At 44.7% G+C, this 16,665-nt stretch overlaps 1 protein-coding gene across 1 annotated transcript in view; it reads right to left on the bottom strand.

Annotated features, from left to right (window-relative positions):
• LOC124013757 (insulin receptor substrate 2-B-like) overlaps window positions 1-7,342 on the bottom strand; it is a 31,811-nt gene extending 24,469 nt beyond the window's left edge. Inside the window, exon 1 of the mRNA XM_046328256.1 lies at window positions 2,995-7,342. Within this exon, the coding sequence (XP_046184212.1) occupies window positions 2,995-7,030 (4,036 nt within the window). The 5' untranslated portion in view covers window positions 7,031-7,342. The remainder of the gene's footprint in view (window positions 1-2,994) is intronic.
• Between the last annotated feature and the right edge of the window lie 9,323 nt (window positions 7,343-16,665).

The following is a 16,665-nucleotide window of genomic DNA, read 5'->3' as shown; positions in this document are numbered from 1 at the left end:
AGCAAAGCACCATCATCACACCTCCATGCTTCACGGTGGGAACCACATGCAGAGATCATCAGTTCACATACTCTGACGGCAGTTCTATCCCAAAAATATATATAATAATAGTCGCAAATTTGAACTCAACAGACCAAAAGGACAGACTTCAACCGGTATATTATCCATTGCTCATGTTTCATGGCCCACACAAAAATCTGCATTTCCTGCACTCGTTTGAGATAATTTTCACACTGCCACATAGGGCTGTAAGATATGGGGGGGAGTCTTCTTTTTAACCAAGTGTTGCAATTGCGATTTGCATCAAAACACTTACGAATCACAAGAAAATAATGATTAATCAAATCAATAGTTAGAAGATAATAGGGGGCACATTGAATACAGTGTTTGACATGGCAACGAATGGAAATGCCAGGGAGGAGTTTTGTGACAGGTTAGGAATCAAAGAGTTGGTCATCATTTCCTAGGGCACCCTATAATCTTTGCCTACATTAAATATTATCTTAGTTACTTCATGTAGCTAACACTCATGCTTCGACATATTCCTCTGATTTAGAAGGTTGTAAAAACATGCTGATTTAGGCCAAGCCATCACTTGCATCAGGCTGTATAGCTAGCTACCTTTGCACTGACTCAGTGCTTTTATTAGCTAGCTAGCCAGCTAACTAGCGATTAACATTAGCGGTTATCACAACTTAGCCACAACTTGCTAAGGCAAACTAGCTGTTTGCAGATGTAAGAAACACAAACTAATAGTGTAATTATAGAACGCTTGTGGATTTATATTAAGAAGCAAAGTGGAAACAGCATCGCAGTCATCCACATTGTTGCTTGTGCTGCATTAACCACGCAGACCGAATGCAAATGTCTCGTGGTCGAGCAACAACAAATGTGCTCCTCGAGTGACAGGGGGCGGGGCTAGGTCTGTGGAAAGTGGCATAGAGAGAGAGGACTCAAGTAGAAGAGTAAACTATAACAATTGACTTCATGCAAGGCGTATCACATTTAGAAAACCAAACATTTAAATACTGTTATAGAAGGTAAAGTAAAAACCCAAACCGGTCCGTGCATCAATACCGGTATATATTAAAATACGGTACACCTAGGGCAACAAAATGTTGTCAGCTGGTGACGGTCAAGCAAATAACTGCCAGTCTCAACTGACTCAGACCTTTGTAACATCTACATTAAAAAAAAAAGTCTAATAAAGCCGCATAATATTGCCAACACCATCACAATAAATCCATTATTCATTTTAGACAGGTCTAAAGAAATATAAAAAATATTTAGTCTATTTCAGAAGAACAGAATAGCATACTCCAGGTTGTCCTTATGTTAGGCCCGGATCTGGCTATGCCATATTGGCTGTGTTAATTTAGCAGACAAGATTTGCTTAGAAATTCCATGGCATTATTTTACAGTATGAAGAATACAATTGGACATAGCTGAATAAAATATATTTTCTCCAAACAATTTCAGGGAGTGCACACGTATGACTATTCTGTTTTGAGCGGTTAACAAATTAACATGTTAATCCACTATCCTTCATAGTACAAAAGTTAACCTATTCTATTGGTCAACTTGTACTTCTGTGTGAGAATTACAATGGGGGATATAATTCTGGGACAGGTGTGGGATGCGATAGAGCCCAAATTAATACAACCACTAATATAAAATAAAATGTTGATAAACTATTAGGCTATTTATACACATTATAAGTGCAGCAATTCACACATGTCAGTAGGCATAAATATTTAAAAATGCAATCAATTAGCAGGAAAACATTCTCAAAAGTGACCGTAAATGCAATTATGCATGTAATGCGTTATTAATGTGCATTTTTATGGTGAAAATGATCTCCAAATTCACACCGCCTATGTATGCCAGTTAAGCTCTACACCAGTTGTAAAATTGATTGCGTTTCATTTTTTCTCCTAGCCCCAACTTCAGACGGTTGAGTCAACAACCAATGTGCCAACTAGAAGTCTATTTTTGCATATTTTACATTTGTTTTTCATGCCAGCGTACTTTCAACTCAAATTGCGTGCATGGTACGCAAAATGTATGCAGGTTTGCAGGTCTGCAGAGCGTCTAGTGTGCATTCTGAACGCTCAGAGTGAAACACTGAATTTAGGAAGGGACAATTGACAACCTTTGAATTTATAAAATGCTCCGAGCACCCTCTGACACTCAAGTGAATTTACGAAGCAACCTTAAAAATCATCCAAGGCATTACATTTGAACTCATGACTGATGCACCTACAGCATTATACAGGAATGCTGCGGATTCATTAAAAAACATTTTTTTTTTAAATAGTGTGGGCAGAGTATAGGGCTGGGAATTGCCAGGGACCTCGCAATACGATATCACGATTTGGTGCCATTCTCACGATTTGGTGCCACACAATATGCATTGCCATTCTCACGATTCTATATCTACTGCGGTTCAGTACTGTGATTCTATGTTGCAAACATATTGCTCATTATATGTCTGCTGCAGTTGGAAAAGAGAGCATGAGAAAATGTGTTTTGATCAGTCATGGAAATAAACAAGAGTGCTGAAAACATAATAGGCTCTCTATTTCAAAAGGAAGATGGAGAACAAGCTATTAAGTAAAGATGCTGGAGTGTTGGTGCAGGTACAGCCAACTAGTGAAAAAATAACATTGCGATAGTCAAAAGAGACGATATATCATCAAATTATTTCCCAATATGCAACTATCGATTACCCCCCAATCACTAGTAGAGTACAATAGGGGAGAATCCCTCTCCTCATTATCACCTTTTACATTGCAGGGCAAGCATGCCTCCCTGCATGCCAACAGACAACTGGAGGGCTACACACACACACACACACACACACACACACACACACACACACACACACACACACACACACACACACACACTTATGAGCATTAGGCTAATATAGATCCCCCTCATACATTCAAACCCCACCTCATCCCCCACAAAAACACGCTCTCCGTCACTCACCCGTGAACGTGGCAGTCATCCCGTCTGACTTGGTGAAGTCTATACTGGCATAGGCGCCGTTGTTCTCCACTACCGGCACAGTCACATTACCAGCTGAGGGGGCATTGGGGGTCAGCCCGGTTCCCCCCTGCTGCTGCGGTATGGGGAGTGTGTTAGATTCCTGGTCCTCTCTCAGCTCCAGGGCAATGTAGTTGAGGCCATTCTGATATCCCACAGACACATTTCTGCACATATGTCCTCCAGGAGGGCCCCCAGAGGAGGCTGAGTCCATGCCCAGATCAGAGGGCCCTGGCTGGGCAGGAAAACCGGCCAAATCTACCCCTATCCCCTCCACACACATCCACACGCTGTCAAAGGAGCCAGAGCTGGCCCACTTGGAGCCCTCGGCCAGGAGAGCTCCGTTGATGGCCGAGGGGTTGGCTGAGCCCGAGAGGGGATTGGTGCCGGTGCTGGAGCTTGTGGTTCTGCCTCCTCCGGGGGTGGAGGAGAAGGTTTCAGAGCTGTGTCTGCGTCGCCCCTGGGGGTCAGCACGTACCACTTTGGGGGGCTCAGGCTGGGGGCTGAAGGATGAGGGAGGGCTGATGGTGTGGGGGAGTAAGGTAGGGGGGTACCGGCCCTCCATCACACACAGGTGCTGTAGCATAGCTGTGGGGCTACTCTGTGACCCCCGCGACCCCTCATCCTTGCTAAGGTTAAAGGTCATATCTGTGTAGTCATCTGTTCCCGTCCGCCAGTGAGCTCCAGAAGAGCCAGGAGCTCCACTCAGGGAGGAATTGGCGGTCGGCGGTCGAATGTAGCTGGGTGGGTTCCATGGGGCCACCAGAGAGGGTCTGGGGGACTGGTTCTTAGTCAGGCGGCAACCATCATCACGCCCACCTCCAACCTCTACACTCATATAGTCCTGGTTCTGGGGAGGGGAGTGACACTGCTCGGCGGAGCCCATCGAGGGTGAGACGTACTGGTCAGAGAGAGGGCAGGATGTGGGGGGTCCGTAGGGATCCCCAAACTCGATGTTGATGTACTCGCCGGGGCTGGAGGGTCCCTCGGCAGCAGCTGGCTCACTAACACTCAGCGACCCATGGAAGCTGTGGCGGCCCAAGGGGAGGCGGTTGGGCCGAACCGCAGTCGTTCGGCAGTCACCTCGAGCTACTTGGTGGTGGGCACCGTAGGGCGGGGGGTGGTGGGCGTGAGGGGTGTCTGACCCCCCACTACTGAAACCCTTTGTCGTAACACCAGTGACCTGGGAGTAGATGGGTTTAGCTGGGGAGCTCATAGGCACGTATTCCTCATGCTCCCATTTTCTCTGTTCACCATCTCTGGCGACGGGGGCCTTGTAGGAGCGAGGCAGGGAGAAGTAGGGACTGTATGATTTAGGGATACCTTCAGGGTTGCTCAGTGTGTAGTATCCTCCCTCGTTGGAGAGCTTCCGTCCTCCTGTCGCGTTCCCTCTTCCACTGCTGTACGACATGTCCATGTACTCTCCAGTCTCAGGCCGCTCCACTATACTACCAGAACTAGCGACACCCAGACCCATGTTACTGCTACTGCTGCGGGGACTTGGGGAGGCCTGGACTGGAGAAGAGGAGCTCAGTCCCCCTGGTAGCATCATCATGTAGCCCTGGGGGTCTGTAGGCTGGTGGGGATGGAGCTGGTGGGCCGAGCGTGGGGCCAGGGCTGGGCTAGAGGCCTGGGGGGAGTGGGAGGGCTGGGGAGGGTGTGAGAGAGAGTGGTGATGGGGATGAGAGTGGGAGCTAGGTTGCATAGGCATGTAATCCGGGGTGTCACGGGGTGAGGCTGCCACCCCACACAACATGGGCATATAGCCACTGTCCTCCTTGGCCGAGGAGGAGGGGTAGGAGGAAAGAGGGGGTCTGCCCTGGCTGTGCTCGGAGCAGGAGCTGTAGTCGGAGCGGAGGGAGGACGATGTGGAGGAAGGTTGGTTGCTGCTGCCGGTGCGGCCCAGAGACAGAGCCTCTTCCACAGACACCAACTCGTCCTGTGAGAAGGTGGTCTGGGTCATCTTCTGGTACACAGCCACGCAGCTGCTACCGCCGGCAACTCCACCCTGACTCCCGGGCCGCGTGAACGAGTGTGTCCGTCGCCTCAGAGACCGGTCTTCGTCTGTCGACGTGCTCTCGTCCCGGTGGGGGGCCTCGGCACCGCCAGAGCTACTCACGCCGCCCGCTCCAAACACCTCGCGGTGCCAGCCCATGGCCATGTAGTCACTCAGGCAGTTCTCTTCTCTGATTGGTGGGGTGTTGCCCAGCGAATCGGGTGTGTTGCTACGGACTCGGAAGTAGCGAAAGTCTCCGGGGCTTGAGCCGTACTCGTCTGAAGAGTTGAAGCCTCCGTCAGAGGGGGAGCCGCATATGGACGAGCTGGAGGGCCGGGTGAGGGTGTCAGAGACTGAGCCGTGACCGCTGCTGCTGGACACACTAACGGGGGAGGTGGTGGAGGAGAAGTGGGAGACGGGGAGCGAGGCGGAGCGGGTGTGGCAGTTGGAGCCCGGTAGCGCCCTGGCGTAGCGCCCTCCTCCCCCGGTGTTCCCTGCCCCTCCCCCACCCTCCTGGCGCCCTAGGTGTATCCGGGCGGTGTTCAGGTGGATCAGGCTGCCGGTAACGGACCGGAATGGCCGGTTCATCGTCCCTTCGCCTTCACTTGACGTCCTGAAGCGGTAGCCACTGGCACCGGAGCTCTTACTCGATGGTGGCGTACCGACCGCCGACTCGGTCCGGGAGCGGCGCTGGAGACCAGTCTGGCTCGGTGGCAGGTTGCCTAGGTGACGGCGGGTGGTGATGAACGCCATGGGGTTGGAGCCCGATGATTGGCTTTTACTCCTAGGGCGGATCTCTACGAAGGCCTTCAGAGCCTTCATGGTCTCTAAGATGGTCTCGTGCATGTTCTGAGCCACGACAGAGTCATCTACCTGCATCCATATCTCCCCTGGTCCTATGGAGGATGACCGACCCACCTCGATGAAGAAGAAGCTTTCTGAGTGTCCACATCGTCTGATGTTCATTAGCTGGAGGTTGACATACGGTGTCTCAGAGTTTAGTTTGACCAGATGGATAGTTTTAGAAGAGAGGCATAAACGATACACACCTGTGAGGTTCTTGGTCTGACCCAGACCTTTGGGTTTCACATTCACCTGCCACACCTCTTTGAAAACCGTACCTGGTGTGACTGTACCATAGCCATCATCCAACTCGTCAGAGTCTAGATGCCCCTTTTTCCCCTCACTCATTAGTTCACTCAGGGCTACATACCAGTCCTCTTGCTCCTGCTCGTTTTCAGCCACAATGGCAAAGTACTCATCCTTAGTATAGAGGGCTATGAGGTGTTTGTTCTTGGAATCCGCTCTTTTGTTGACGGTGAAGCACTGATACAGATAGATCACTCGTTTCGGGGCTGCTGCTGAAGACCGCAGGCTACTGCGGAATTTTTTATCGCTGTCATAGTACTCCAGCCGGCTGAGGCCTAGGTGGCTCGCCACCCTCAGAACGAAAAATCTCTTGTGTCCATGCTTCTGTTTCCGTAGGTAGCCACACTTCCGAATGTCGTCCATGACCCCTGAGGTAGCGACGCTAACGTTAGCATTCGCAGCCAATTGAATTGCAGCCGACGCCGCGTTCACCGATGCAGCGAGTGCGTGGTGGCTAGCAGAGGGGTCCTCATGTACCAGGTTCAAAGACGACAACGAGGCTTTCCTTACCGGGGACCCTGGGATGTTTTCACCAGAGAGAGTATGCTGCTGTTGCTGTGTCGCCGCCGGATAGTGGTGCAACAGCGGGCGTTGTTCTTTGGGCAGCGAGCTCTGGGGATAGTGATGGTGGCTGTGGTGGTTGGAGGGCGGCATGTGCTGATGAAAACGAGCTCCACTGCCACCGCAGATATTCAATAAGGGGGAAGGGGGTTCCCCAATTGAGGTGTAGCCGTTGGCTGCCGTAGCCGCTGGTGTCGTCCCGATGCCCCTCTGTTGCGTCTCCACCAACAACATAGCGGCTTTGTTTTCTTGGTAATTCATCAAATTGGCCATTTATAGAATACAACCAAAGGTCACTTTACCTAAGCAGTGCTGTGGACCTAGACCCCATTCTTGTTTAGGAGACGGACTCCGGCTGGCGCTGCTGTATTGTGGTGGCTACACCGCGCGATGTTTAGCTACAATCAAAAGCAAAAATGTCCGATTGTTAAGTTAAAAACGACCGGTCCAGGCCTCTTCGCGAAAAATAGGTATCCAATATGGGGTTTTATGAAATAAACCCGCCCCTGTGCAACATATCCACGTTTCTATAATCGTTAGTATCCAAGCTAGCTGGCTAGCAATCTGTCCCCTTCTCCCTCTCTACATATCTCTACAGAGCGGAGCACAAACAACACGTGACTGGTGCGTCATCCATAAGTAGGAGGAATAATGAGCCAGACGGGGCTTCTCATTGGAAGTTCAGCGAGATTGACAGGAACTGACAGGCAAACGAGACAATTGTTTTGTGTCATTCGTGTTTTACGTCAATACGGTGGACCAATGAGACATCGCACATATTTTCTTTAGTTAAAGAGAGGTGTTCGAGATGATTGACAGCTGACTGGCCAATGATTATAGGTACAGTGATAGGCGTTCGTTGATGCTACCCCTTTCATTGGACAATATTGTTGATTGACCACTGTTTTGATTTGGCACGAAGGTGTGTTTTTTATTTACAATGACTACCTAGGAACACTGGGTTAACTGCCTTGATCAGGGGCAGAATGAGAGACTTTTACCTTGTCAGCGCTGGGATTCAATCCAGCAACCTTTTGGTTACTGGCTCAACACTCACTGGGCTACTTGCCACCCCAACATTTTGCAAAGCCTTGGGCAAAATGTGCCCCAAAACAACCCCTTGCCTCCTTCCCATTTGGTGTACTTTACAGATTCCAAAGAAGTGGGCTCCAGTAAAACCATTGGAATGGTTGCAGATATTACCAAACTGATAGCACCTATCTGATTATTTCAGATCTGCAAAATTGGAAGGGCCAGGTGTCACAGTCAGGGGCCACAGTAATTGTGTTGTTTGTAGAATCTGTTGACAATTTGTGTTTTCTTTTTGCAATCATCTTATTAGTTAGCTTGCTGTACAATGATTATTGGTTTGAATCATGACTCAGCATGCCTATGCTGTTGTTTTGTTGTTGCCGCTTGGCGCTTGTGCAATAATTTACCTGTGACCTGCTGTCTGGTCAAGCTCCAGAGAGACAGAGATGGGTGTAAAGTATAATAATGAGTTATTCATTCTTTCCATACATTATTTTAATCACTTTTCACATTCATTATTTGACATGGGACATCCCTGGATTGGACTAGTCCCCCCCCATCTTTATTATTATTTATTTTTATTGAACCTTTATTTAACTAGGTAAGTCAGATAAGAACAAATTCTTATTTACAATGACGGCCTACCCAACGTGAATTTATCAAACAATACTGGCCATTGAAGTAGTGGATACTCCTTTGCTGGCATATCTGTAAGACATTTTACCACAACTTTTAATAGTCATTGTTATGTGTTTGTCAGTACTTTTGTTAGACGAATGTTCAACAGTATTGCATTGGCATTATGACAGACAGTTTGAGCATCCTCTACTGGTTTCCTTAGTACATTACAGAAGGACTGCCCATTGTGCTGTAAATGTTATGCCATCTGATAATAATGGGACCACCATAATATGTTCTAATAGGCCTGATTAAGCAATGTGTCAGAGCAATGGGTGTGCTGTAGTTACATCTATAGTTATGTATTGTAGTTGTTTGGTTATTTTATCTAAAGATGCATGGACATAGAACTAAAATGGAATAGTGAATAGTAAAAGTGCTCACCTACTTTGCATGTTTACACATATCATGCTATAGGCTATTGCCTTTCCTCCCCCTTCAATTTCCAATCCCCCTTCAATTCCCTCCATCCTTCCCCTCTACCCCTCCCCCTCAACCAGCATTCAACTCCAGATTACATAATTAATCCCAAAATGACTGTTCTCTCGTCTCCTTCCTATTCTGCATGCCAGACAGTGCATTCGGAAAGTATTCAGACCCCTTGACTTTTTTCACAATCACTATTACAACCTTATTCTAAAATGGATTAAATTATGTTTTCCCCTAAATAATCTACACGCAATACCCCATATTGACAAGGCGAAAACATTTGCAAATGTATTATAAATAAAAAACAAAAATACCTTATTTACATAAGTATTCAGACACGTTTGCTATGAGACTTGAAATTTAGCTCAGGTGCATCTTGTATGCATTCATCATCCTTGAGATGTTTCTACAACTTGATTGGAGTCAACCTGTGGTCATTTCAAAAAATTGAACATGATTCGGAAAGGCATACACCTGTCTATATAAGGTCCCACAGTTGACAGTGCATGTCAGAGCAAAGACCAAGCCATGAGGTCGAAGCTATTGTCCGTAGAGCTTCGAGACAAGATTGTGTCTAGGCAGAGATCTGGGTAACAGATGTCTGCAGCATTGTAGGTCCCCAAGAAGCACAGTGGCCTCCATTAGTCTTAAATGAAAGAAGTTTGGAACCACCAAGAGCCTTCCTTGAGCTGGCCACCTGGCCAAACTGAGCAATCGGGGGAGAAGGGCCTTGGTCAGGGAGGTGACCAAGAACCCGATGGTCACTCTGACAGAGCTCCAGAGTTCCTCTGTGGAGATGAGAGAATATTCCAGAAGGACAACCATATTTGCAGCACTCCACCAATCAGGTCTTTATGGTAGAGTTGCCAGACGGAAGCCACTCAGTAAAAGACGCATGACAGCCCGCTTGGAGTTTGCCAAAAGGCACCTAAAAACTCGCAGACCATGAGAAACAAGATTCTCTGGTCTGATGAAACCAAGATTGAACTCTTTGGCCTGAATGCCAAGCGTCATGTCTGGAGGAAACCTGGCACCATCCCTACGGTGAAGCAAGGTGGTGGCAGCATCCTGCTGTGGGGATGTATTTCAGTGGCAGGGACTGGGAGACTAGTCAGTATCGAGGGAAAGATGAGTGGAGCAAAGTACAGGGTGATCCTTGATGAAAACCTGCTCCAGAGTGCTCAGGACCTCAGTCTGGGTCGAAGGTTCACCTTCCAATAGAACTCACAACCCTCGGAACATAGCCAGTACAACGCAGGAGTGGCTTCGGGACAAGTCTCTGAATGTCCTTGTGGGGCCCAGCCAGAGCCCGGACTTGAACCCGATTGAACATCTCTGGAGAGACCTGAAAATAGCTGTTCAGCGACGCTCCCCATCCAACCTGACAGATCTTGAGAGGATCTGCAGAGAAGAATGGGAGGAACTTCCCAAATACAGGTGTGCCAAGCTTGTAGCATCATACCCAAGAAGACTTGAGGCTGTAAACGCTGCCAAAGGTGCTTCAACAAAGTACTGAATAAAGTGTCTGAATACTTATGTAAATGTAATATCTCTGTTTTAAAATTTTTAATAAATCTGCAAATATTTATAAAAACCTGTTTTTGCTTTGTCATTATGTGGTATTGTATGTAGTTTGATGAGGGAAAAACAAAACAATTTAATCCATTTTAGAATAAGTCTGTAACGTAACAAAATGCAGAAAAAGTCAAAGGGACTGAATACTTTTCGAATGCACTGTATATCCATATACAGACATACTGTGCAATACATGCATTACTGTGTTTAACCAGTATGTATTACAGAACTTTATCATTAATAATAATCATTTCTGGAGAGCTATGTGCAGGCTTTTGTTCTAGCCTGACACTAATACACCCAATATGACTAACTAGGGTCCAGACTGAAGTGATCTGTTGATTAAAGTCCACCATAAATATTTTTAAACTGATCTGGTTAGTGCTGGACAATAACGAAACACCTGCAAACCATAGTATTAATGCTCATCCTGATGTGCTGTAAATTGTGTTTTAGTCTGTTGATACATATTCCCAACACAGCAGACCAGTGAAGTGTTGTAATATAATCTGTTTGTAGTGCTGGTCTGGAAAAAATCTCTGCAAACTCAGACAGTAGCCCCCATGTACAATAAATGGTGACTAGACGGATACTTATTCCCAGCAGACTAGCAGTGTTATCATATACTCTGTATAGTGGGGTTGAAAAAATATCTGCTAACCCAGACTATACTGTAAACTAAATTATACTTTAGTCGGATACATATTCTCAGGCAGCAGTGTGTTCTAATATAACCTCAATCTGTCTGTGGCTCTATGATTAGGTTTATAAATGGTGCAGAGGGACAATAATCTGGGTTTGCTGTTTTTTGGCCCTGTCCAATAGTAGAATCTGATAACACTGAAATGTTAATGTATTGTAGTCTGATACATATTCCCAGGCAGCATATAATCTGTGTGTGGCTCTATCTACGAGCAGGTTTATAACTGGGGCTGTAGTGTGATTATAATATGGTAAAGGATGACCCAGCCCTCCTACACATGATGTCATTCTAGGAGCAGGCAGACTGCCCGGGCCGCAGGGAGTAGAGCAGTAGATAATTCATAGATTTATACTGAATAAAAATATAAACGCAACATGCAACAATTTCAAAGATTTTACTGAGTTACAGTTCATATAAGGAAATCAGTCAATTGAAGTAAATTCCTTAGGACCTAATCTATGGATTTCACATGACTGGGAATACCGATAATAATCTGTTGGTCACAGATACCTTTAAAAATATGGGCCTCACAATGGGCCTCAGGATCTCTTCGCGGTATCTGTGTGCATTCAAATTGCCATCAATAAAATGCAATTGTGTTCATTGTACATGTGGTCTGCGGGTGGACGTACTGCAAATGTTGTTTTTTTAAACTATGTTGGAAGAAGATTATGGTAGAGAAATTAACATTCAATTATCTGGCAACAGCTCTGTTGGACATTCTTGCAGTCACCATGCCAATTACATGCTCCCTCAAAACTTCAGACATCTGTGGCATTGTGTTGTGTAACAAAACCGCACATTTTAGAATGAGCTTTTATTGTCCCTAGCACAAGTTGCACCTGCTCATGTTGTTTAATCAGCTTGTTGATATGCCACACCTGTCAGGTCCATGGACAATTTTGGCAAATGAGAAATGCTCACTAACAGAGAAATACTATTTTTATGCATATGGAACATTTCTGGGATCTTTAATTTCTGCTCATCAAACATGGGCCTAACACTTTACATGTTGCGTTTATATTTTTTTGTCCAGAGTAGATAGACATAGCATCATTGTATCTGTCCCATTATGGCACACGTGAGAGCATGGGCAGCGACATTGAGGCCATCTTCATTTTGAAATAGTACATGTACTACTACTACTTCTATGAGTTGGCAAACACACTGAAAGGGTGCAAACTGCCACCTAGAGTGTGTTGTTTGAACAGGTATAAAGCCAAGGTTGGGGATTTACTGCCACCTAGTTATGGAAGGTTTGCTCACTAGTGTAATTCATTGGCTGATCCCTAATTATAATCAAGATGGACTCATGTGAGCCTTCCTTAACCCATGGGAAGTCCCACCCAGTTGGCTAGTTCAAAATGGTGAAAGTCCTCAATGGCACTGTCCATGCTAAAACAGGCTTTTGTGTCACTTGAGTCCTATATCTATCTCTATGAGATAATCCCAGTACCAATTGCATTCTGGGTTACCATCTGCTGCTTTTACTCCCTCTGCTGTAGTTTGATTAAACCCTGAGACATGTACTGGTACATAGGGAGAGGCAGTAGGCCTACAGGTACAGGGGTTGCCTGTAACAAATGATACATATATTTTTCATTACCCTTTCATTGAAATGTAGGTTTTATTTGCCCCATCTTTTATCTAATTTGAGATCCATTCAGAACACCGAAGATACATATTTGTTTATTATAACAGTCAGATATCATTCGATCATGGGAGTAGGTTGAATGTGCACTCTTAAGTACAGATACAAGTTTTCATAATTGATGTAAGCAATTAGGTTTTACTTGCTCCTCTGTGTATCTAATTTGAATGTCATTCAGAATACCAAAGCTACAGTATTTGTGATATTGGGAAATATGTTTATTGAAAGACGGCACACTGTTACAGTCATTTAGCTATATGGCCATACGGTAGGCATTTGTACTGTTTGTCTGAGTCAGCACATATGGATCACGAAAGTGCATTATTGTGAGTAAATTGACCAGTAGTGACTAGTCTGTGACTAGTCTATTATGAAGCCATGAAAATTGTATCTAATGCAAGCCATGCTAACAAAGTTACAGTACACAATTATAGATTAATACAATCAATACAAAAAGTCAGATAAAACATTTATACAGGGAGTGTTTGTGCTTCAGAGTGTATGATTGTGCATCAGATAACTCTTACAAAGTGAGCTTTGATGGATTGTCTCTCACATTAAAAAAATGTCTATGATGAATAATTGTTAGTTGCTCTGGATAAGTTTCACGGCTTCAGCCGAAGTCGTTGCCTCTCCTTGTTCGGGTGGTGCTCGGCGGTCGACGTCACCAGCCTTCTAGCCATCATTGATCCATTTTTCATTTTCCATTGGTTTTGTCTTGTCTTCCCACACACCTGTTTTCAATCCCATTCATTACCTGTTGTGTATTTAACCCTCTGTTACCCCTCATGTCTTCCTCAGAGATTGTTTTATGTCAAGTGTTGTTTTATAGGTGCATGTATGTATGTATGTATGTATGTATGTATGTATGTATGTATGTATGTATGTATGTATGTATGTATGTATGTATGTATGTATGTATGTATGTATGTATGTATGTATGTATGTATGTATGTATGTATGTATGTATGTATGTATGTATGTATGTATGTATGTATGTATGTATGTATGTATGTATGTATGTATGTATGTATGTATGTATGTATGTATGTATGTAGTAGTGTTTGGAGCATGTTAAGTGGACTTATATTAAAATACTCCATTTACACTCCGTTTGACTCTCCTGCGCCTGACTTCCCTGCCACCTATACACACGATTCTGACAATAAGACCTTCTGTTAAATTACATAAATGTGTCTCCATGTTCATAGCAGCAACCTCTTAGTTCCCATAAATAGAAAGGAGAAAAAAAACTTTGTGAATCAACCAATGTACTGTACATGTTACAGTAGCTTTTCCCTTATTTGGGGACTTGGTCTTTACACCTGTAGCTACCCACCAGTGGAACCTCTGCTGTTCAAAACCCAGGAGCGTTTTACCAGAAGACTGAGGTTTACATAAAAGAACATCATTATTAACACACGATAAGACTTTAAAAAAAATGCAAACCTTGTGTTTCAGTAAGTCAGCAGACGGACAAAGTCCGCAGACGGACAAAGTGCGCTTCCTTTGAAAGTTTGTCATGTTCCCGGTGTCCAATCATGTCAGACTTTCATTAGGGCACAAGGAGAGAATGGGGGGGGAGTAGGAGGAGAAAGAAGGGAGCAGAAGGATGAGGCTTTGAATGAAGTGTTCATCTCCTGTAAGATTCAATCCGTGGTTTGCTGAGTAATGCAGTCCTACTGAGTCCTATTAATAGTCCCTGGCTAATGTGACTCATCCTCCTACCATCCTGCAAGGTGCTTCTTATTTAAAACAAGCGGCAGTAACCTCTGCACAGCACACAATTTTGCCCCACCCCCGAGACAGTTCCAGGGCTTGTGCAATGCATGACTAAACACTTGCCCTTTTTGAAGAGTCACCAAAAACTTGCATACACAAGCTGGTCACTAGACTCTGCTGTTCTCTTTCAAAGTTGACCATGGAGAGATTGTTTTGAGCCACAGAATCTGTTTGTTTTTTAAAGTAGTCAATTGGTGACCCTCATTGGTCAAACCCAAGTTCCATTGGTTCAAAATGGAGTCAAAATAAGCCTTTGCACAATGCCCATCTTTCTGGCCAGGGTCAAAGGTCAGTCGTGGTGCATCATGACGTTGTCATCATCCAGCATAGTGATCTGAGCCACTGTTCTGATGGTGGAGATCTTCTTCACGGCCTTCTGGAGGAGCCGCTTGAAGTCCTTGTTGATGTCCTGGGCAGACCTGAAAGAAACGAGAGAGTTTTATATATGAATGTTCCCAACACAAGAATGGAGTCTAGTAAGAGTGCTTTTAGCTTTGCTGCCCCATCATCTTGGAACGTTTTGTAGAAGGACATGAAATAATAAATAATGCTATGCAACTGAATGTCTAGAATTAGAACAAGATTCAACATTCTACAACTTCTAAATAACTCTAGAAATACATGGCTCTACTAGGGGGTATTCAAATCTAAGCCTGGAGGTCTGACTGGCAGCAACACTGCTGCTGGTTTTCATTCAGGGATGGAACTTAACCTCTCTTGGGTAGGGGCAGTATTATTTTGACGTCCGGATGAAAAGCGTGCCCAAAGTAAACTGCCTGTTACTCAGGCCCAGAAGCTAGGATATGTAGATTGGTAGATTTGGATAGAAAACACTCTAAAGTTTCTAAAAACTGATATGGCAGGGGAAACCCTGAGGACAAACCATCCCAAAATTTTTTTTTTTTTTAAACCTTCCACTGTTTCCGATGGCTTTCATGTTTATTGTGAGGCGAAGTCCTCTCAGATTGCAGTTGATAGGGCTTCCACTAGATGTCAACAGTCTTTAGAACCAGTTTCAGGCTGGTTTTTGGAAAAATAAGATAGAAGTTGTAGTTTTTGTGGCTCCCATTTTGGCTGTAGTGTTTCTATGTGCGTGGGTGGAAGCGTGTTCTTTGTTATTTATCTCCGGTAATGAACATACTATTCTCCGTCTTAAATTGTATTGTTTATTTATGTATTAGGGTACCTGAGGTTTGATTATAAACATTGTTTGACTTGTTTGGATAAGTTTATTGGTAACGTTTGGGATTCATTTTTAAGGAGGGAAACCAGTGGATTATTGAATGAAGCGTACCAGCTAAAATTAGTTTTGATGGATATAAAGGAATTTATCGAACAAAAGGACCATTTGTGATTTAACTGGGACCTTTTGGAATGCCAACAGAAGAAGATCTTCAAAGGTAAGGCATTTATTATATCGCTATTTCGACAGTTTGGTGACGAACAATGCTTTTTCCAGCCTGATGGAGCACCTTGCCATAAGCCCAAAGTGATAACTAAGTGGCTCGGGAACAAAACACCGATATTTTGGTTCCATGGCCAGGAAACTCCCCAGACCTTAATCCCATTGAGAACTTGTGGTCAATCCTCAAGAGGCAGGTGGACAAACAAAACCCCACAAATTCTGACAAACTCCAAACATGGATTATGCAAGAATGGGCTGCCATCAGTCAGGATGTGGCCCAGAAGTTAATTGACAGCATGCCAGGGCGGATTGCAGAGGTCTTGAGAAAGGTGTCAACACTGCAAATATTGACTCTTTGCATCAACTTCATGTAATTGTCAATAAATGCCTTTGACCCTTATGAAATGCTTGTAATTATACTTCAGTTTTCCATAGCAACATCTGAGAAAAATATCTAAAGACAATATCTAAAGAGGCAGCAGACTTTGTGAAAATAATAATTGTGTCATTCTCAGAACTTTTGGCCACGACTGTACAGTACAAACAACATATGTAGGATTCCACACATACAGTAGGGAGCATTATTGGCAGCTGATATAAAATGCTATAAGAAACTATAGTACGTGCTTCATATTAGGGCCTGGACGATACCA

This window comes from Oncorhynchus gorbuscha, linkage group LG25 (genome assembly GCF_021184085.1).
Source record: "Oncorhynchus gorbuscha isolate QuinsamMale2020 ecotype Even-year linkage group LG25, OgorEven_v1.0, whole genome shotgun sequence".
NCBI classification, from domain to species: Eukaryota; Metazoa; Chordata; class Actinopteri; order Salmoniformes; family Salmonidae; genus Oncorhynchus; species Oncorhynchus gorbuscha.
The sequence above is the reverse complement of the archived record's forward strand: the minus strand, read 5'-3'. Positions and strand labels throughout refer to the sequence as shown.